This window comes from Coffea arabica, chromosome 7e (assembly GCF_036785885.1).
Source record: "Coffea arabica cultivar ET-39 chromosome 7e, Coffea Arabica ET-39 HiFi, whole genome shotgun sequence".
Lineage (NCBI taxonomy): Eukaryota > Viridiplantae > Streptophyta > Magnoliopsida > Gentianales > Rubiaceae > Coffea > Coffea arabica.
In genome coordinates this window covers 5,151,219-5,171,213 of record NC_092323.1, presented here as the reverse complement: position 1 = coordinate 5,171,213, position 19,995 = coordinate 5,151,219, and the positions used below count along the sequence as shown (strand labels likewise).

Sequence of the window (19,995 nt, the reverse complement as noted above, 5' to 3'; positions counted from 1 at the left end):
GCTAAGCTTCTGCAAAAGGTAGGTAGCCCGATAAAGTGCTGGAGGAGCAATTCCAAAAAGCCTTTCTCGGATCAAGTTTTAGCACAATAAAGTAGTGCCGTGCTCAGTGCTCAAGGAGCAACATTTTGACAAAAAGTCTGCGAAGCCTTTATCGGATTAGCAAACCCAAAAAGTAACTTTGCATGGTAGAAGATTTCTACCAATGGAAAAAGTAGCAACCAGGCTCAAGATTTCTTAGATTTACCGATTTACCCGCCCGGGTCATCAACATATCAATAGCGGTCAAGAACCAGCTATGCCAAACAGAAAAGCAAAGCAGCCAGCAACTGATGTTAAACTAATTCATCGTTCATATGAACCAAGAAGCTCGACTGGATCTCGGCAGCATCAGAAAGGCTAACGACCACCTGGAACGAAGAGCACAGATTGGACACAGCCTGAACTTTGTGTGTTCGAATGTAGTCGTCATAATAATAGAATACCCCGACGGTTTGCATGCATCCACTTGCTATGCATGCCCCCATTGACTCGACCTTGCTTCTGATTGCACAGGTCAAGGAACAGAGGTGCTGTGTTAAAGAAGCATCCCTAAAGATCCATCATTTTGATAAGAAAAGCAGTCTCTAAAGCAGACTCCTTGCAATGCAAGTATCTATTTTCCTCGACTATATCCGTTGTCAAGTTGAGCAGTATTGGGCGTTTGGGATCATAAATAGAGTTTTCACGCACCAGTGCAACCCATTTTGCTGCTTCCCAAACTCCAAACCTGGAAAGGGGGAAAATTTTTTTTTTTTATCACGTCTATAACCATGACACCAAAAGATGAAGAACTTCCGTCCTAGGCAATTTGTTAGCAGGACACAAAATTACCCCATGTCCAAGCTGCCGTGGTGCAGCCTATCACGAGTGCCAATTGTTCAATGTGTCCATTTCAGAATAATTAACTCAACTTAGTCACCAAAATACTCCATCTGATATAACTAGACTCAAAACTATTTATTTTTCTGTTCATCTGATTTCTTAACATTACCATGACCATGCTATCAAAACTTGTAGAACTCATGCAATAAAAATGTACTGGCTTTGGATAATTTCCCCGCTATAGTCGACAATTCAATACTCAATAAATATCCTTGAAGACAATTCTATCCACATGTAACAGCACCCTTACCAAAGTCACAAAGCTGTGATTTCCTACTAATATAACCAGAGAAAAAATATGGAAACTGGCATGTTTAATTGGGATGGACACTTAGCAAACGGTTAACCTCTCATGAACTGCTTTTACTTATATATTATTTCAAAATGTTTTCAGTCCCCCAGATCGGCAGTTTTTTAGCATGAAGTTTTCAACACACTGGACTCGTTATCCCAATGTGAGAATAATAGTTATACAGATAGCCAGAAAACGACAGGAGTTGGAGTTACCGGGTATTGAATGAAGAGGTCACTAAAACAGATGGGTAGTGAACACCTTTCTGTATGTTATCATAAGGAGAATAAGCACGCATAGCCTGAAAATCTTCAACATCTCCCGGGTACCCAAATTCTTCATAATCAACGGGTGTAAGTGGTAAAATGGGATAGAGAAGGGTATTGGTTGGATCCAAAAATGGAACCTAATCAAGAAAGACAAGAGGACAAATTTCTTCAGAAAGGAGAATAAGCACCTCTTTACGCTTTCTAATTCATTGTGGAGAAAGCAGAACAGCTAAATAAAGAGAAGGATGTGCTGAATCTTTTTAGCAAAATGATTAGTTCTTTAAAGAAGAAGTGCACAGCATATTTGACAGAAAATTGGTCTAATTTGAAAATCACTTAAGGCGCCTCTTGGTAGAACATAGTCAAAAGACAACTCAAGGCATCAACTAAAAGGAAAGGACAAGGAAGTAATAAAGGCATTAAGAGCTCTAGGATCACCTTCAAAACTGCAGCACGAAATAAATCAGGACAAGAATTAATTGCAGCAGCAACCAACAATCCTCCAGCACTATATCCCCAACCAGAAAGCTTATTTTCTTGCACAATCTTGTTGTCAACCAGAAATTTCGCACAGCAGATATAATCGCGAATGGAATTTATCTTGTTTGAGCGCTGGCCATCATGATGCCATTTTTTACCAAAGCCACCGCCACCTCTGGACATAAAGGCAATAAACAGAGAATCAAACTAGGGATTTATGGCTAATTAGGAAACAGAATTGAATTCCAATCCTTACACCCCAAATATTTGTAATTTTACAAGGATATTTTTAAGAATAGACAGCCAAAATTACCTAACTGCATGTAAACACAAGTTAAAAATGGATATAAACTTTCAAATGATTTGATGCACACACCTAACATCAGCATATGCAATCACCCAACCACGATCAAGAAGGCTTTTTAACTCATTGCGCCATCTTTTATCAAGTATCTCTCCATAAGCTCCATGGCCATGGAGCAGGCCAGGACTCTGATCCTCTTTCCTTCTATGACGTGAATACACTATGGTTAAAGGAACAACAACTCCATCAGATGGAACACTGTACTGATCACAACCATAATATTCAACAAGGTCATTCCATGGATTATCATTTGCAATATTGACTTCATCTACCCTGGACAAAGGTGACTTCTCACCCCTGCTACCAGATGATGCTGACCCATACAAAACACGTGTTCTTTCATGCAGCAAATTCTGCTGTTGAACAATATTCCATTTCCCATTTGACAAATCATAATCAACTACAGCATCGGGCATCTACAAGAAGAAATTCCAAACCAAGTTATCAATATTCAGTATAGAGAAAAGCAGCGGTACAAAGTTGATTTGATTGACTTGGCACTTTTAGGCATAGAACTCTTCCCTCCTATTGTTTGGAGATTAACAGCAATAAATCAGTGCCAGTGACCCATTTATTGCCAGGTACATGACTTGTTTTCAAATGAAAACCAGCATTACCACTAATTAACAAATGACCACATACCACGGGTGAGGATATCGTAAAGCGCATGGTTGACGAAAGGTAATCATAATTTGGTCCAGGCGATATTTGAGTAACATTACTTGGAAGTGGCAAAAATTGTGGATAAAGCTCTTTGAGATGAAAAGATCCCTGTCACATGAACAATGAATTGATAAGAAAGCATGCTTATTCATGACAAACAAGTAGAATCTACACATGATACCAAGAAACTCAAAGCATGGGTGAAAGAGTTTTTCCACAACATGGTCAATTTGTCAAATTTCAACCTTAACTAGTATATTACCTTGCCACTAGGCAGAGGAAGAGAAACTGAACAGAGCTTAAACACCCTATTTTCTCTTACAATTAGTGCCAAATGTGAGTTACTAAAGTCAACATCTTCAACAATCAACTCATCGTCATCAGCAAAGACATTCTGCATCAGATCAAACATAAAAAAAAATGGCCTTGATTTATGAAGATAAGGACGAGTAGGAATTCAAAGATAATTTTAGAACCGCTCAAAAAGAAAGTAGTACTCGATATAGCAGAGCAACATCATAAAGTAAAAAAGAAGACAATGCTTCAAAAAGTGTCTATAGATGCATAACAAAAGCATGTTTATGACATAAGACATTTCAACCTCCCATTTTCTGAGACTTGGTGAAGGATCAACAGGACTACGCAGGAGATAGTGGTTATCAACAGGCTGGCCCTCTTTGGCAGCATCAGTAAAGAGGTAAAGAAAACCTTGATGGTGCTCAACTATGCAGTGGACTCGTGTCTCACACTCCCAAACTAGAGTCATGCCAGATAAGGGATCAGCTGCATTTATTAGAAAGATCTAAAAATCGGTCACAGATACAGAAACTGGTTGAGCAGGAAATAAATGATAACCGAGCATATAAGACAATACCTTTGAAGATGTGGTTGAGAATGTATTCACAGTCACAAACTGAAAATCCTTGGTATGTCTTATATTTACATAAACATTTTCTTGAGGATCCTCTAAAAGCAGAATGTCATCTTCATCCGATCCAACCATGCTACAGTATAGCCTGTCAAGAAATCCAAAACAAAGGTGACTTCATGCTACACATCCAACATACACACGCACGCACACACACATATGAATTACCAACCTGTAAGGCCTCTTATCATGATTGGTTACAACATATAGCAATGCTTGTCCATTTTTGGCCCAAGCTATATTTGAAACTCGATCAGCCTGAGGCTTGCTACAAAGTGTACCAAAATTCAAGTCCCTCACAGATAATTTAAAGTAGTCATTGTCCTTGTCATACATAGTGTATGCCAGATAGCGATGGTCAGGTGAAACTTCTGACAATTCCTCATAAGCATAACCTATTAACATATCATCAGAGTCAAAGACAGGCTGAACAAAACAATCGAATAATATCAAAAGCAAGCAGGCAAAAAAACAAACCCCCGAATCTTTCAGCTTCCTGGTTATAATCAAGCAACTTCTGCTCAATTCTCTGCCCAGAGGTGAAATCAAAGCCGGCTGATGGAGATTTATGAGAAATAAACTCTTCATTTAAGCTAGCTAATCTTCGACATAACACTGGATACTGCTTCCCTTCTTCTGCTCGTCTGTAGTACAACCTGCATTAACCAAAATTCCCTCCAATCCATAATGTAAATGGAAAAATCTTTAGACTATAATCCTAAGTCACACCTAAAAGACTCCACTATTTGAATCAACTTTCTTCCCAGCCCCCCCCCCCTCTTCTCTCGTGGGATTTCGCTTTGAGGAAAAAACCATCATATGAACGAATTTGCAAGAAACATGCATCAGGACCTAAAGCCTGCTAAATTCTCTCAGTTTTCTTAATTGCTAAACCAAATTGGGGGAAGAAAATCAAAACCACTATGAACATTCTTTTCTTGAAATTCTGGAAATAGAAAAAATTAAGGAAAAAGTTGAAATTTTACCAGGGTCCCCAGCGGAGGGGAGGAGTGGAGAGGTCAAATGAAAAGCGAGAGGCCATTTCAGACTGGAGTTTGGACTGGAGGCGTTCAGTATCGGACATGACGGCCTCAATATACTTCTCTTCTTGCTCCATGTAGACGTCCATGTGGCGCATGGCTACCTTATCATTCAACTGCGACATCCAGCTATACGGGTCCTCCCATGACTCCCCATGGAGGCTAAATTTTGCTGGTTTTTTGGGAGGTTTTGGTGGTGAAGGTGGGGCAGGTGGTGGCTGAGGGTTCTGGGGTTTGTAGTGTGCACGTTGGATGAGGGGTTTAGGATGGTAGCAGTAGCGCCGGCGGAGGGTGACCAGGAGGTGTCGCATGGCACGGTGCTGCAGCGGGACTTTTCTGACAGGGTTCAGGGTTCTAGTCGAACACTCGGACTTGAACTCGCAGACATAGCCTCACGACTTAGTCAGGAAAAGCGTCACATTTAAGTCGTGCATCGAGCGTTAGATATCCCGTTCATGCTTTGTCCTTTGTTAGTAATTTGGGAGAACCATCAATTGGGTCGGGAAAGACGGATCTTGGCCCGCTAAAATCACAAAAACTAGAGCTGGGCCTAGACTGAAGATAAGCCTAATTAAGTTCATCAGCACAAAAAAATAATAATAATAAGAAAAAAAAGGAAATACTGATTCTAATTTTTTAAGCTAGAAATTAATAATCAGTGTTGTGATTCTAATGTTTTAAGCTCGAAATTAATCATCAGTATTGTTGTGCTTTGTTTTCTTTTGACATTTAGTTTAATTGTTTTTAACCGAAAAGCATATTAAATTTTCATGTACACTTGTTTTCAAAATTATTAAACCAATAAATCTTTCAATTTAAACAGTGTTTTCGACGGACAAATTGTAGCAACTTTTGATTCAAGAACAATAATTGTTAGTGTCCTAAGTGTTCCTCCTATAGAATCGGTTGGTGGGATAAAATCCAAACCTAACAGTTAGTGTTACTTTGATTAGGTTATTCTAGAATTTAATATGCAAAGTGCAGTTATTTTTAGTATTCATTTTATACCGTTACTCAAACTAACGCAAAATTAAGTCAAGGAATAGTATACATAAGATATGGTGTTCTTTTTATTTTATATAAATCATATTATGGAAAGTGCTACAAATTACAACAAAAAAAATCTAAAACGCAATCCAAATGGAAAGCAACATGATCTTGAGTTCGAGGATGAATGAATGTTAAGCCTTAAAAAACATTAAAAAAATATTACTTATAAAGCATTTCGAAAATGATTTCAAAACAACATAAAACGAACCGATGAGAAAACCTTATAAACCCATTTTTGTGGTGTAGGATATATTAGAGCACGGTTGTGGTTGTTTACTGTTTTTAAACGTTAGTCTGCTAATATATTTGTTAAGAGCTAAATTATCAGTAAAATCAGTACAGAGCTTTAAAAAAAGAAAAAACAGTATACATTTTTTTTAAAAAAAAATTAATAAAATTGGGGAATCCATCTCGGCACCTTTTTTGTCTTGACACCGAGTCCACGGTGGCACGGACTTTTGCATTCTGTAGCCAAATGTCCTGCATGCAACGGCCCTGTACTTAAATGAGTTTTAGACCGCAATTGCGTGGAAGGAAGGAAGGGCAAAAGAAAGGAGCACCGCCTCTGGCTGCCATGGACTTCCCTTCATTCTTCAAAGTCCTAGTCCATGATTCCAAGTCCATACTCGTAAGTAATAAGTTCCATTTCATGTATATGTCTATGAGAGGGGGAAGAAAGGATTGATGACTCATCAATGAATGTGACTTGCATTTTATGTTTTTTTTTTCCGGTTCTGATTAATTTCTTATTTGAGCTGCATGCACTGACTAACTGTCTGAGATGTAATATATAATGCATTGCATGCTGTGTATGATATGTCCTCCTTGCAGCGTATACCGACTCTATTTGTGAGTAGATTCGAAGAAATATTGCCTCAACATGCCCTGCTTAAGACCAAATCTGGAGAAACGTGGCCCGTAAAGATTGTGCGCATTGATGAGCGCTACTGCTTCACAGATGGCTGGCCGAAATTTGTGAATGATCTTAAGCTGGAAATCGGCGATCTTCTGGTGTTTTGGCTCATCATCGAGGCAAGATCCAGCTTCAAAGTTGCAATTTATGGAATCAGAGGGTGCGAAAAAGAGTTTAATTCAGCAGCTACAAACCATTGTCCCATCAAAGTTGAACAAGCTGAATCTACTGAATTCGACCTGAAAACTATTCGCATTTTACAACCTAAGCCGTCTGATACCGGTATCACCACCTACGGTTTGCTCTTTTAACTTTTGTTTTGCATTTTCTGTTTTTCTGAGTCTGCAGTCTGCAGGTCGAGTTTGTGAATTATCTATCCCTTGTCAGGCAAGTATATATAGGATGCCGTTACAAAGGAATTGCGTCCTGATTCAGTTAACTAAGTCCCAATTTCATCGATCTTCTGGAACTATATATCCTGCTGCACTTGTTTACTATTTTGAATGCATAGCATACGAGTGCTTGGTACACTCCCAGTAACAGTACTAGCTATTGAGTTTGGTCATTTCTAGTTTCTCCATCAAGTGGGAAAAGTAAAGGCAAGTAAAGCAGTATTGCTGAATCCCAATAAAGTGCTTTTCTTTTGAATAGATGCAAAAAGAAGAAAACTAAAGAGGAATGAGAATACTAGCCGTGGTGCTCAGAAATCTTTTAATTCAGTGGAAGATAGGCGCTTCACCAAGGTTATGGCTAAGCATCATCGATACAGATTGGTAAGTAAGAGCGCCTTGAACCCAAAAGGGAAATTAAACTGAAGAAGATTTTTGACATGGGCATTGGTGGGCTTGCCTTGTTAATTTGAATGGTTTAATTTCTTGTGTGAATTTAAGCATGTTCCGCTGCTGTTTGCTGAGAAAACTGGACTAATGGGCAAGACACAGGTGGTGCTGCGATATCAGAATGGGTGGTCAACCAATGTGGTACTAAAACAGTCTACGAAACCTCACATGCTGGACATGTGTGCAGGCTGGCCTGAATTCCGAAAAAAGAATAGGCTACTGTGTGGGAAAAAGTGTGCATTTGAGTACGTTCCTGAGACTGATAGCATCCAAGTTCAGCTGCTTGAGGAACAAAATTAGCCAGCAGCCTGTTCAATGCATCTATTGTACAGTATTATAATTCATATGTGGTTAGCAATCTTCATAAGGTGGCATAGCAAGTTTTTCACTGTTTTATGACAGTTCACGGCTAACGCCATGCAGGTTTTGTAGTTTTGAACATCCAAGGACAGGTCTTAATTACCATGGCTCAGTGCTCTTGGCAAATTTCTGTCCAGGTCTTTTGCTTGTAATAATACATATGCAATTATCGTCTAACCCGTTTATGTAGAAGGAGAACTGATCTTGAAGGTCGGATTAGTTTTTGGTCCTGCTTAAAGCAAACACCGTGTAAAGAAACTGATTTCACCCATGGGACTTGTCCAGTGAACACTGATAAATCTCTGCACGCAGGCTAACAAGGACAGGGTCCAAATCCTCCTCCCTATCTCCCTCTCGTTCCACCTTTATCTGAAGTACTCCCATTGATTCTGGTTTTTCTTAAGCAGAAAGGATATGACCATTAATTGTGTCATTGTCCATTTCAAACTGAAAAATCTGATTTTAGCAAATAAATTTGTATAATTTTTTGTACTTAGAAGTTTTCAAGGCAAAAATACTCGACCAACTCAGAGGTTGGGGGACTTGGAGATCCAGGATCCTAGTATAGGGAGGGGTGTTTTTTTTTGGGTGGGGGGGGGGGGGGGGGGTTGGGTGTTGCAAATGATCCATGATATAAGAGTAAAGCATACTAAATGCAAAATGAAAGTTTAATAGATTATAATTGGGAATAAGAAAATTTTAAAAATAAAGATAAAGTATAAAGAAAAATGTGAAAATTATACTTATATGGTTTTATTTATTATCACATTTATAATCGTGGTTGAAATTTTTTCCACTTGTATGACAGTTGATTTTTTTTTGTCTTTGATTTTCTATGTAATATATATATAGTGTTATTTTGTTTGCTATTTTAAAGTTATAGTGATCAAAGAAAAAAAGGTGGTTTGTTATAAGAAATTTAACGTTTTCGTAATTGTTATTAAAAATAGTATTAATCGTATGATAAAATAGGTACTAGTAATATACCTTTATAAGAAAATTAATTGTTAGATTGGTATGGCATACTTTCCAAAAAATAAAATAAATTAATAAAAAGGATTAAAGTGATATAATTTTAGTTGATAACTAAAATTATAAAAAGAATTAGCAAAAAAAAAATGCTGACCGTACAATGTAGCATTTTACACAAAGGAAACAACAGTCAAATCAAAGTCAACCCAAGAGCGACCGTAGTACTAAGAAGTTGCTTACGTGTAAAAAGATATTCCAAAAAAAAGAGTAAAAGAAATCAATCACAAATCTCGATAACCTTGGGTGGAGAATGTAGAGGAGACTAAATCACCGCCGATCCAGATAAGTGCTTACACATATGCTAACTAATGATATTTTCAGGAAAGTCCGAATTGTTTGGAAAGCCATTTTTCAAAGAAAAATTGTTACCTTTTTTGTGAACATATTTTCTAATCATTTTTTTATCTTACATATATCAAATTACTACAATAATTTTTTTTATAAAAGAATCTAAAAAAATGAAAACCAAACATGACATTAGGTAAGAAAATTTGATCCTTAACGCAAGTAGAGCTTTAGAGCTCTTTTCGTGACCAACTTGGTTTTGCGAGCTGACCTTACGTCCACGGCTATACGCACTCTACCGTAAAACTGACAAGGGCACGAGTCCCCAGCAAATGGAGCGCAGCGGTGATAGACCGGCCAAAGTTTTTTCATGCTCGTGAGGCTAAACCCATCTAGCTTTGGTTCCCCATTCCACAAACTAGAATGCCATTTTCGTCAAGGACAAAACCTAAGAAGACAGAGTGCGAAGTGCGAAGAGAAGTGATCATGACAAGTAAGGCTAAGGCATCGCCTTCCTTCTTTAAAGTCCTCGTCCCTGGCTTTTACTCCAAGCTCGTAAGTAAAAATGCTGCTATAACTGCATATCTACTCTCATCTCTTTTGGTCGGGCATTTATGAGTGTATCTGCATGACTAACACCTGGCAGGTTGCATTTGTCAACTTCACTTGCCATTAAATACTACTGTCTGTTGCTCAATGGAGATTGTTGACTCCAATTTTCGTACATTTAAGTCTAGTAACTATTTGCTATCCGTTGGGAGTATGATGCATCGAGTATTATTGTGCTGCAGAGTATACCGCCACTTTTCTGGAAGACCTTTGAACATCTGTTGGCTGAAAGTGCCCTGCTTCAGATTAAATCTGGAGAAACATGGTCCGTAAAGATTGAGCGAATTGGTGAGCAATACCTTTTCACTGATGGCTGGCCAAAGTTCGTGAAAGATCATGGCCTGAAAATGGGCGAGTTTCTTGTGTTTTGGCTTATGCTTGGCAAAAAGAATTCCACTATCTTCGAAGTTGCAATGTATGGAACCACTGGGTGCGATAAAGATTTGAATCCATCAGCCCCGATCCATGATCCACGTCATTTTTTGCCTCAATTGGTTGATCAACTGAACCCGGAGATCAATCGCAATCCACTTACTCAGCCATCCAAAAGTGCAGTCCAAGGTAATTAGCTTCTTTTTAATTCTAAAAAATGGGTTCTTTCACCCACCCTTCACCTATTCTTGCCCTTTTCCTTTTAGGGTCCTTTACTGATAAGCTTGAATTTTGGGTTTTTTTTTTCACCCCTCTTTCGGTTGCAATTGATATTCTCCAACAACCCCACCAAAAGAAACAAAAAAAAAAAAGAGGAGTAAAGAATGCTAGTATACATTAAGACAGACTGGTCAATTTTGGTACTGTGTGTTATGAGAGTGCTAAAAGAATGCTCCCCCTCTCAAGGGTTTAAAGCCATTTAAATGCAAAATATTAAAATCTACAATTGCTTTTTTTTTCCCCACTAGAAGATGGAAATCTTGCACCGTTCATTCCAACTTAATTAGTCTATAATGCACCATGCAGGTTCAAGAAAGAGAAAATCAAAGAAGATTCGGTATGACAAGCGATCTCTGGATGCTGGCAAGTACTATACCAAGGTTTTGGCGAATTATCACCGATATAGAATGGTAAATTAATTTTTCTATCCAAATAAAAAGCAGCAATAAAAAAAAAAAGAATAAAATTCACAAGGCGGTAAACCAGTTTTGCCTGAATATTAGTTACTATATTTTGCTTAAGGTTGTAGTTTTGTCTGAAATTTTATCGTAATATTTATTATTAGAACGTAAAGATGCCATTTGCTAAGAAGCATGGACTCGTAAACAAGTCAGAAGTGATGCTGCAAAATATGAATGGAGCATCTTGGCGTGTTGAACTGCGGCTCTACGATAACGATATGCTATACATGTGTAAAGGGTGGACTGATTTCCTGGAAAATAATGCACTAGAGTTGGGACAGGAGTATGCCTTTGAGTTCATTCCTGAAACTGATAGCATCCGGGTTCAGCCGTTCAAGAAACGTTAGTCCAATACCCCACTCCCCATTCCCCAACAGCTTCCTCTCCCTAACCGCAGTAGAGTTGTGTGCTTGTATTTGGAAGTTGATAAAGTAGCTTTTGTTGTTCTTTCTGATATTAAAGGCTAAAGCCTTTGCCAGTGGTTAGTGGCTCGGTAGTTACTCCGAGTTTGTGCTAATTAAATCTGTCAACTCTTCCTTGTAATTTTGGTCTGATCGACCTTTCAAAAAAGATAAAAAAAAAACAAATTGGTCTGATCAAGACAGGATGTTTTGCAGCCGCATGCACCTCGTGGAATGGAATCAACTACAAAGCCGGTTTGGAGTCATATCTAAATGACTGGCCGAAAATAAATTCAACAGGGATTACCTGCGCTAGCAAGCCTCCTGAACCAAGTCAGCCATTAGGTGAAGCATAAATTGCAAGTCTCATTGTAGGTTGGGAATTTAGACATTTGTACCTCCAATAAAATTCAAAAGTTGCAGCAGTGCATTTCTTTGAGAGTAAATGACCTGGGGAGCCATTAAATTATCACCGTTGTCAAGTTTTGACCCTCGATCTAATTTTTGTCTCCGATGAGTCCCTAAACAATAAAAAATGCATAGTTTAAATGCTTCTGATTATTTTATGTGTGAGTCAAGCCGGAAGCAAATGGCATTATTGTCCAATCATATTTGAAATATCAAGAAAAGAATATATCTCTCTCTCTCCAGCTAATGATTTCATCTACAAGTTTAAGTAATAGTTGAAGTAGCAGAAGCTGGATTTTTTATTATTATTATTACTCAAACATCTATAGTTATTTGATCATCCACCAAATCCAGACAATCAACATCAATAGCTTGTTCCATTTTTTTTTGAGTTCAAAAGCTTAAAGTGAGCTGCAAAAGGAAGACAACAATTCAACTTGTCTGCTTACAACCTCAATGCTTGCAAAACATGTAGAGATTCAAAAATTCACCGATAGCCCAAAGTGCTTCCTGAGTTAGATTGTTAATTAGGAGTAGAAGAAGAGGATAGCATCTCCATGAGCTTCTTGTCCTGTCTTTCCATGGCCACATCCCAAACGTCGTTATCAATGTGTTTCGGCCAGCCATGGGTGGCTTTGTGGATAAAGTCCTGAGCATTCCCCATCACGAAAAGCATGTCAAAATTTATTTGTTTATATCATCATTACAATTTCTAACACATCTTTTTATCTTCTCAATTATCTTTTTATCTTCTTAATTATCTTTTTATCTCACATACATCACATCACAAAAAATGCTACAATAAAAATATCTCAAATAATTTATAATCCAAACAAAACCTAGTAAAACACTCCTTCGATCTAAAGGTGGCTACTCATTTTTATATTCCCCTTTGATTTAGATTAGAATCTTTTGATCTAGAGTTGGGATACTTTCTGACTCCTTTTGGTCCAATTGAGCATTCTCTAAAATAGGTTAGATAGGTTAGAGTAAAAGTACGAATAAAAGTTGATAATTGACAAAGCAAACCTGGTCCTACGCATGTACAAATCTGGTGCGGTTTTACCTGATGTTGTCCAGCAGAAAAGCAAGCCTGACCTGTATACAGGCCTTTAGTACAAGTTGCGGTTCAGCAGTTCTGGCGTCTAGAGCTATCAGCTATGTGCTTGCGTGCATCTCGGCCGCACTCGAAAGTCGAAAATACTTTTCGAGGGGCCTGATTCTAAGTCTAGCCACAAGCCACGCAGCCAATAAAGCCAAATCATTCCACGGGGAAATGGGACAGGACGGTCATCAGTATGACCGTCTCTGAACGGTTAATGGTCATGATCTAGCCTTAAAAATTTATGCGATTGAGATCACAAGTTGTAACTTGATTTTCATGTCATGTGTGAGATTCACAAAAATTTGCTCTAAAATTACACGATGTGTAAAAATAGTTACCCGATGTACAAAAAAAATTACGCGCAGTTAAAAATGGGCAAAACCGTCGGGACGGTTGCAGGTGCCCCTTGTCCATTCCACGGGTGCCAAATCTGACAACCTTTTCTACATGTGTTACAATTACATGTACTCCCTCCCTTTTTTTATAACTGACGTTTAAGAAATTTGCTCTTAAGTACTTTTATCTGTCGTTTTATTATCCCCATGCAGCATTAATTATTTTTTCACAATTTTACCCTTTTATCTCTCTTTTCATAATTGGTGGGAGTTAGTTTGCATTGCTTTTGGCCTAGTAAAACAGCACCATTTAATACTCTAGTGAGAGAAAACATGGGTGAATTAGACAATTAATAAGGGTACAAAAGGAAAGTAGTGTATAGATTTAAACAATGAAAAACTTTTCTTAATTGGTGTGCAAAATCTTAAACGTCAGTTATAAAAAAAGGGAGGGAGTATATATGAGCATTTTGAAAACCTTCTATAAACATATTCCGAAGTTATCTTTTTATATTTCACCTAGATATTTCCTCAAAATCTTGATACACAACCCAAACAAGCTTGGAGAACAGTTTGGATTTTTTTTCCCAATCGAGTTAATAATTATTAAAATTCCATTCAAGCATATCCCATTTATCATTTTACCTCCTAACATTTTTTTGTCTCATTTTATTTCCTATTGGACAAAATTACCTCTATATTATCCTATTCTTATTTTTCCTATCTTTTGTTTTTTGTCTTTTTTCTTTTTTCCTCCTTTGTTTTCTCTATCTCTTACTTCTTTCTTTAATTCCTCCTATTTTTTCACAAGAAACTCCGTCTTAGTGATTGAAATTAAAAAATAAAAATTGCAAAAATCAAAGATCTAATCTTCTCTTTAAATGATTACAAAATATTTAAATCACTTCTCCAAAAATCATTTTTTAACATTTTGATTCTTTTGCTTTCTTTTCTTTCCATTCCGATTTCTCATTTTATTCTTAAAAAAAAAAATCACAAGATGAATTTTGTGACTAATTAATAATCATTAACTATAATGTATGACACATGACATCACACAAAAAATTAAAATTAACTTTTGATGCCTTTAAAGTTTCACGAAAAAAGAGGAATACAAATAATACCAAAGTAGGCGTTTACCCGCCTTTATGTATTACACGGCACTAGGCAGTCCGTAGCATGATCAACCAAATGTTCCATAGACAGCACCGGGCAGTCCATAGTCAAAAATGAAATGTCATGCTACTAGGGCCTAGGCCCATGTGGGAAGCAAATGAAGTACTAATTGACAATTTGGTGGCATCCGTCAGAAGTCTGAGAAAAAAGTCAATTGGGTTATGCACTCCCATCATAATCTCGATGGTTATCCTTATAAGCAAGTATTTGACGTTTTCGCGAAGAAAGAGAATTTACCGGACGAGAGATAGTAGATAGTAGTACAAACCCACACTCAAGATGGCAAATATGGGTTTACCCTCGTTCTTCAGGGTCCTGGTCCACGACTTCAAATCCATACTCGTAAATCCATCATGCTGTGTTATATGTCTTCTTGCAGCGTATACGTTCAGTATTTGCGAATACGTTTGAACAAATTCTGCCCGAGCGTGCCCTGCTAGTGATAGAGACCAAATATGGAGAAACATGATGGTCTGTAAAGATAGAGCATGTTGATGATAGCTACTGCTTTACGGATGGCTGGCTGGCCAAAATTTGTGAAGGATCTCGAGCTGAAAAAGGATGATTTTCTGGTGTTCTGGCTTGTGCTTCCCCGTAAATTCCATCTTCATGTAGAGTTGCAACATATGGTGGCATCAGTGGGTGCGAGAAGGATTTAAGTTCGGCAACAAACCACAAGCCCTGGCCCCAAACGGCGGAGTAAGAGATCCCGTCTTTGTGTTAATACTGGACTGTTCCAAATGCATTTGCGGAGGAGGCTGGGCGTAATAGCCAGGAAGGAAGTGATGGTGCGGTGTCTGCGTGGGTGGTCAACCACCGTCGGACTCAAGTTCAGCCAGAAATGTTGGGAGGGTCGACATTTGCGGATCCGGATGGACTGAATTCCGCACAAAGAACAATTAGGGGATGCGTTCAAGTTGATTCCTAAAACTGATAGCCAATATCAAAATCTTCAAGGATAACGACTTCACATGAAAAAGCCAGCCAGACTGTTGACTTCAAGAATGAAGATAAATGGGGTGCCGTTGTTTGTGGAAACTATTCCAGTTTTTTTTTTTTTTTTTTTGGCAAATCAGGTCTCTTCCTTTCTAACTATGTATATTGTCAGTTCTCTAATTCTCTTTTTGTTGGATGCATGTGGTACACTGGCAATAGAATTGGCTACTCATGCAATTGTTACACGTCAGTCTGCAACCTTTTTTTTTTTTTTTTTTTTCTTGAATTAATAAATGGCACAGCTTATGGCTAAAGTCCCGTAAAGCTATTATATGACAATTCAATTTTGATTCTTGAACTAAGGGAGTTGAAAAAAAAAAGAAAGTCATGAATGTAATTACACTTAAATCGTACTATACTATAAAATGACAGTAAATGCTTTTCCAGTGTACGACTGTTTACCTTGTGCCTTTACTAATTACTTTTATATATATATATTTTATATATTACTGATTACAATAGATTTACACCACTCTATATTGAAAAGAGTGAAATCTATATTGAAAAGAGGGAAATCTAAAGAGGTTTAAGGGTATTTCGAAGGAGCATTTCAGAGGAGACTAAATACCACGGTCCAACGACACTCCTATTTTCAAAAAAATCTAAATTTTTTAAAATATAGACAAGAGGATTTAATCTCTTTACCGTGGAGTTTTAAAAACCTCTTGTTAGCGAACTATTTCTGTTTTTTACTAATTACTTATTAGCTGCACCCTGATGCTGTATTTAGCTTCCATTCAAATTCGTTGGCTGGTCAGTTCCTCTGCTCGAGATGCCAGGAGCTACACTTCAAGAACAATAACTACATTACTTGCTCTTTGATTACTTCCTCAGCTAATCTCCCTCCCATCCATCTTCCAATTCCGTCCCCCTTTGCCCCTTCCTCCACCAAGTAATCAGAAGCCATCCATGGCCACCGGTCAAAGAGGAAAAAAGAGATCACACCAGACAACCAATAATCCGGCCAAGAACCCACCACACTTCTTCAAAGTTGTGCTTTCTTCTGTCGGCCAAGGCATAGTAAGTAGCAGTAATAATCTAAATTAGTAATACTACTGAGCTCTGTTATTAGCATGTCATGCTCTTCCGCTACTGTAAGCTCTGTACATGGTGATTTTTCTGTTTCCTAATTATATAAACATTCAGAGAATTCCGACCGCGTTTATGAGAGAACACGGAGAGAGTTTGAAGAAAGTGGTGTGGTTAAAGGTTCCGACGGGAGCTTCATGGCCAGTAGCATTGCTCCAGACCGATGTTGGAACCTGGCTGCGGAAAGGGTGGCGGGAATTTGCTGAATACTATACAATTGACAGAAGTTATTTCTTGGTGTTCAGATACGAAGGGAACTCCCAGTTCTATGTCATAATATTCGATCCAACTGCTTCAGAAATTGAATATCCCGTCGAAGCCGGGAAGGAGCAGGGTGTCCATGTTAATGATTTGGACCAGCTGCCTAGGAGGAGGACGAACCCAGTGCAGATATTTGATGAAATTGAATCTGATGATGATTCTATTGAAATCTTGGAGGAGATTCCGGCCGCTGCATCATCATCCCATGCCCATAACCGAAGAAAATCACCTCAAGTTGATGGGAACAGGCGTTCTATTCGCGCAAAAAAGGAGAGTATTTAAGTTTTTATAAAGCAAAGAAATTTCTCTAATCAGTCCCTTTAGTTGTAATTTTCGAATCATATATATATATATATATAAGTACCAAAAATGAGTTTGATTCACAATATTGATGTTAATATTTATTTGTCAGCAGAAGCATCTTTCCAACGCCAGTAACAAAATAATATGATCGCTAAAAGACAATTTTATTGCTTAACAAAGAGCAAAACCTTTCACATCCAAGAATCCCTTCTTCATTCCTTTGTTGCAGCCATCCTATAATGTTACTAATTTAATCATTCTGATAATTAACTTTACTTTGTTTTTTTTTTTTGTTTTGGTAGGGCACTCTTTCTACTTATTCATATTGTATTCATATTCATTGATCAAGTTATCTTTATTTCAGCTTTTTGTTTCGTCAAGGTTCCTTTTTTTGTCCCCCTTGTTAGATTTCTGAGTGTACTTGGTCCTGCATTGGCTATTCCAGCAGGCATATGTAACTTACCCTTCCTGAGAAACAAAAATCTATGTTCACATTCGAGTTGTTATCCTTACTATGTATGTCATAAGACTAATAACAGTAATGACTAGTGTTCTTTTTCTTATTTTTAATTTACGGAAAAAGAAGATTTGGGTTATGAATAACTGTTAATTAATCCAGAAAAATAAGGTAAGTACGCGAAGAAACATGATCTAATTCACATTTTGTAAGACTGTTTAAATCCCTGTTCAGTAAGTATAAAGCAATTTCCGTGATTCTGATTTTGTAAAAGTCGATAGAACAGAACCGGGGCATATAGTAAACACATGGCGGTATGTCTATTAGCACAGACAAATCAATCCCATCCATTAATTTGACTAATCAATACGTATTGCCATTTCAGTTCATTTCCCACTGAGTTTCCTTTCCCCGAGGAATCAGAAAAGTGTTCAACTATTAGCATTATATTACGCCTTGGCAATTTGGCATTGTAGTACGATGCTTGCTCTTAGATTTCTCCGTCAGCCCACAATTCACCTTTGTTGTGTGAGAAAGAGCTCTTAGGAGTAGCAGTTACCAAGCCCTTTAATTTGTTTCTACCTTCTGCTATCACATTGCTCCTTTACTGTCAAGGAAGCAGCGGGATGGCCAACACCACCCATTCCAGACGCCGCAATCTTGTAATCAGCGATGCACCGCACTTTTTCAAAGTTGTCTTTTTCCCCATCAACAGAGGCATGGTAAGTACTACTATTAGTAACATTATGGTTTTTCATTCTAGTCACCTGCATGTATGTTACTGTTGAATTCTAATGCTAGCTTCTTCTTCTTGCTAATCCTCACAGAAAATTCCAACAGCGTTTATGAGGAGATATGGGGATAATTTGAAGAAAATGGTGTGGTTGAAGGTTCCAACTGGAGCTTCATGGCCTGTAGAATTGCTTCACGGTGACGAGGGAACTTGGCTACATAAAGGCTGGCTGGAATTTGCAGAATACTATTCCATTGAAAGATTCCATTTCTTGGTTTTCCGATATGATGGAAGTTCCCGGTTCCATGTCGTAATTTTTAATACAGCAGCTTCGGAAATAGAGTATCCAATGGAATCCGCCCACCACGGTATGCATGATCGTCAGGGCCAGCTGCCAAGGAGGACAAGCCTGGTGCGGAAGCTGGAAGAGATTTATTCGGATGATGATGATGTTGATGAATCTATTGAAATTGTGGAGGAGATTTCTGCACCATGCAAGGGTAAAAAGTGGGGAAGAAAGTCAGAAAACACCCATCAGATTGGAAGGGATGATGGATTTGTGCATGGTCTTCAATTTGGAGGGAGGATAAAAGGTGAGTAGCTAGAAGTTTTTCCCTCGATCAATTAAATACTTTTTGTTTTGTTAATTAACACAGTACATTTTTCTGATTCGGGTGAATATATCTTTCAATTTTTTACAGCCAGAGGCCGCTCTGCGTTAAAGAAAAGTACTTCTATAGCTTATCAAAGAGCAAAAGCTTTCAAATCGAAATGCCCATTCTTTATTGTTTTCATGCAGCCAAGTTATGTTTCCCGTTCATTCACGGTGGTAAGCTAATCGTAGTACTACTAGTATTCACCTTTTCAACTTATTTATGTTACTATTCCTGGTTGATTTTCTTCTCTGACGATGTGTAACAGATCATTATCTCTCTTTTTTTTTTCTTTGCAGAATATCCCATTGACCTTCGTCAGGGACTACCTTACTACTACACATTCTCACATGGATTGGGAGCTTCGTCTCTCGGAGGGGAAAAAGAAATGGTCTGTGAGGTGTACCTTTCATTCGCGGAATGCCAAAATTTATCGTGGTTGGAAGGAGTTCGTGGTCGAAAACAACTTAGTAACTGGTGATGTTTGTGTCTTCGAACTGGTCATGGGAGCTAAAATCTTCAACGTTACTGTATACAGAAGATGTTGAAGAACGTTCAGCAAAGTTATGTCCACTGCATCCTGATCCTGCCATGTTTATACGGAGCTTTAGCGGTTGACTTGCGAAGTCTTTTGTATGATGTTAGTTTGCTCTTGGCATTTTTTTTGAAGTACTTTAGTTTTGCTCGCATGCATGGCATCATCCGATATGCCTTTTGGTAATAGTTTGTAGGATTATTGAATGAAAGACCGAGTATTGTTCTGGTATCAGATTGCAACATTTCTGGCTCCTGAACTTAGCATGGCTTTTGTCTTTTTGATGATTAGTTTGCTTAAAAGCTGCTGTGGTGTTCTTCTCTTTCTGTTATCCTTTTTGCTCCTCCTGGAAATTATGTGTTGAGTGGAGGCTTTACCATTACACG

The 19,995-nt window shown here is 38.0% G+C and overlaps 4 protein-coding genes across 8 annotated transcripts; 3 read left to right on the top strand and 1 right to left on the bottom strand.

The window, feature by feature from the left end:
• Window positions 1-123: 123 nt before the first annotated feature.
• Window positions 124-5,400, bottom strand: LOC140011199 (uncharacterized). Of its 3 annotated transcripts, none has more exons than XM_072059873.1 (11): window positions 4,904-5,400; window positions 4,395-4,573; window positions 4,090-4,312; window positions 3,864-4,005; window positions 3,591-3,791; window positions 3,252-3,383; window positions 2,969-3,097; window positions 2,339-2,742; window positions 1,921-2,137; window positions 1,429-1,619; window positions 124-766 (listed from the first exon to the last, which is right to left on the bottom strand). In XM_072059873.1, exons 1-11 carry the CDS (start codon window positions 5,266-5,268, stop codon window positions 589-591), a joined length of 2,361 nt encoding a protein of 786 aa, XP_071915974.1. In that variant the 5' UTR covers window positions 5,269-5,400; the 3' UTR covers window positions 124-588. The 3 variants fall into 3 exon arrangements, with proteins under 3 accessions (XP_071915974.1, XP_071915975.1, XP_071915976.1); XM_072059874.1 differs by having other exon boundaries at window positions 1,475-1,619; XM_072059875.1 differs by lacking the exon at window positions 1,429-1,619.
• Window positions 5,401-6,477: 1,077 nt separating this feature from the next.
• LOC140011500 (putative B3 domain-containing protein At5g66980) lies at window positions 6,478-8,296 on the top strand. 2 transcript variants are annotated; one of them, XM_072060500.1, is made up of 4 exons: window positions 6,478-6,635; window positions 6,839-7,202; window positions 7,572-7,693; window positions 7,811-8,296. In XM_072060500.1, the coding sequence occupies exons 1-4, from the start codon at window positions 6,513-6,515 to the stop codon at window positions 8,057-8,059; spliced, it is 858 nt and encodes a 285-aa protein (XP_071916601.1). In that variant the 5' UTR covers window positions 6,478-6,512; the 3' UTR covers window positions 8,060-8,296. The 2 variants fall into 2 exon arrangements, with proteins under 2 accessions (XP_071916601.1, XP_071916600.1); XM_072060499.1 differs by having other exon boundaries at window positions 6,839-7,217.
• Window positions 8,297-9,694: 1,398 nt separating this feature from the next.
• On the top strand, window positions 9,695-11,981 carry LOC140011182 (B3 domain-containing protein REM5-like). 2 transcript variants are annotated; one of them, XM_072059804.1, is made up of 4 exons: window positions 9,695-9,991; window positions 10,228-10,606; window positions 11,003-11,106; window positions 11,775-11,981. In XM_072059804.1, the coding sequence occupies exons 1-4, from the start codon at window positions 9,860-9,862 to the stop codon at window positions 11,829-11,831; spliced, it is 672 nt and encodes a 223-aa protein (XP_071915905.1). In that variant the 5' UTR covers window positions 9,695-9,859; the 3' UTR covers window positions 11,832-11,981. The 2 variants fall into 2 exon arrangements, with proteins under 2 accessions (XP_071915905.1, XP_071915904.1); XM_072059803.1 differs by lacking the exon at window positions 11,775-11,981 and adding an exon at window positions 11,262-11,642 and having other exon boundaries at window positions 9,701-9,991.
• A 4,187-nt stretch (window positions 11,982-16,168) lies between these two features.
• On the top strand, window positions 16,169-19,843 carry LOC113701736 (B3 domain-containing transcription factor VRN1). Its single transcript, XM_072059230.1, has 7 exons — window positions 16,169-16,598; window positions 16,725-17,202; window positions 17,596-17,612; window positions 18,183-18,410; window positions 18,516-19,014; window positions 19,123-19,250; window positions 19,374-19,843. Exons 1-7 carry the CDS (start codon window positions 16,488-16,490, stop codon window positions 19,620-19,622), a joined length of 1,710 nt encoding a protein of 569 aa, XP_071915331.1. The 5' UTR covers window positions 16,169-16,487; the 3' UTR covers window positions 19,623-19,843.
• Window positions 19,844-19,995: the final 152 nt, after the last annotated feature.

Coding starts and splice junctions, on each gene's coding strand:
- LOC140011199 (XM_072059873.1), bottom strand. CDS start 5,268: ATGCGACACCTCCTGGTCACCCTCCGCCGGCGCTACTGCTACCATCCT. Junction 4,006..4,089: donor CATGATAAGAGGCCTTACAG/GTTGGTAATTCA, acceptor ATTTCTTGACAG/GCTATACTGTAGCATGGTTG. Junction 2,743..2,968: donor TTACGATATCCTCACCCGTG/GTATGTGGTCAT, acceptor TTCTTCTTGTAG/ATGCCCGATGCTGTAGTTGA.
- LOC140011500 (XM_072060499.1), top strand. CDS start 6,513: ATGAGTTTTAGACCGCAATTGCGTGGAAGGAAGGAAGGGCAAAAGAAA. Junction 6,636..6,838: donor ATGATTCCAAGTCCATACTC/GTAAGTAATAAG, acceptor TCCTCCTTGCAG/CGTATACCGACTCTATTTGT. Junction 7,218..7,571: donor TACCGGTATCACCACCTACG/GTTTGCTCTTTT, acceptor TCTTTTGAATAG/ATGCAAAAAGAAGAAAACTA.
- LOC140011182 (XM_072059803.1), top strand. CDS start 9,860: ATGCCATTTTCGTCAAGGACAAAACCTAAGAAGACAGAGTGCGAAGTG. Junction 9,992..10,227: donor CTGGCTTTTACTCCAAGCTC/GTAAGTAAAAAT, acceptor ATTGTGCTGCAG/AGTATACCGCCACTTTTCTG. Junction 11,107..11,261: donor ATTATCACCGATATAGAATG/GTAAATTAATTT, acceptor ATTTATTATTAG/AACGTAAAGATGCCATTTGC.
- LOC113701736 (XM_072059230.1), top strand. CDS start 16,488: ATGGCCACCGGTCAAAGAGGAAAAAAGAGATCACACCAGACAACCAAT. Junction 18,411..18,515: donor TCCCCATCAACAGAGGCATG/GTAAGTACTACT, acceptor TAATCCTCACAG/AAAATTCCAACAGCGTTTAT. Junction 19,015..19,122: donor ATTTGGAGGGAGGATAAAAG/GTGAGTAGCTAG, acceptor AATTTTTTACAG/CCAGAGGCCGCTCTGCGTTA.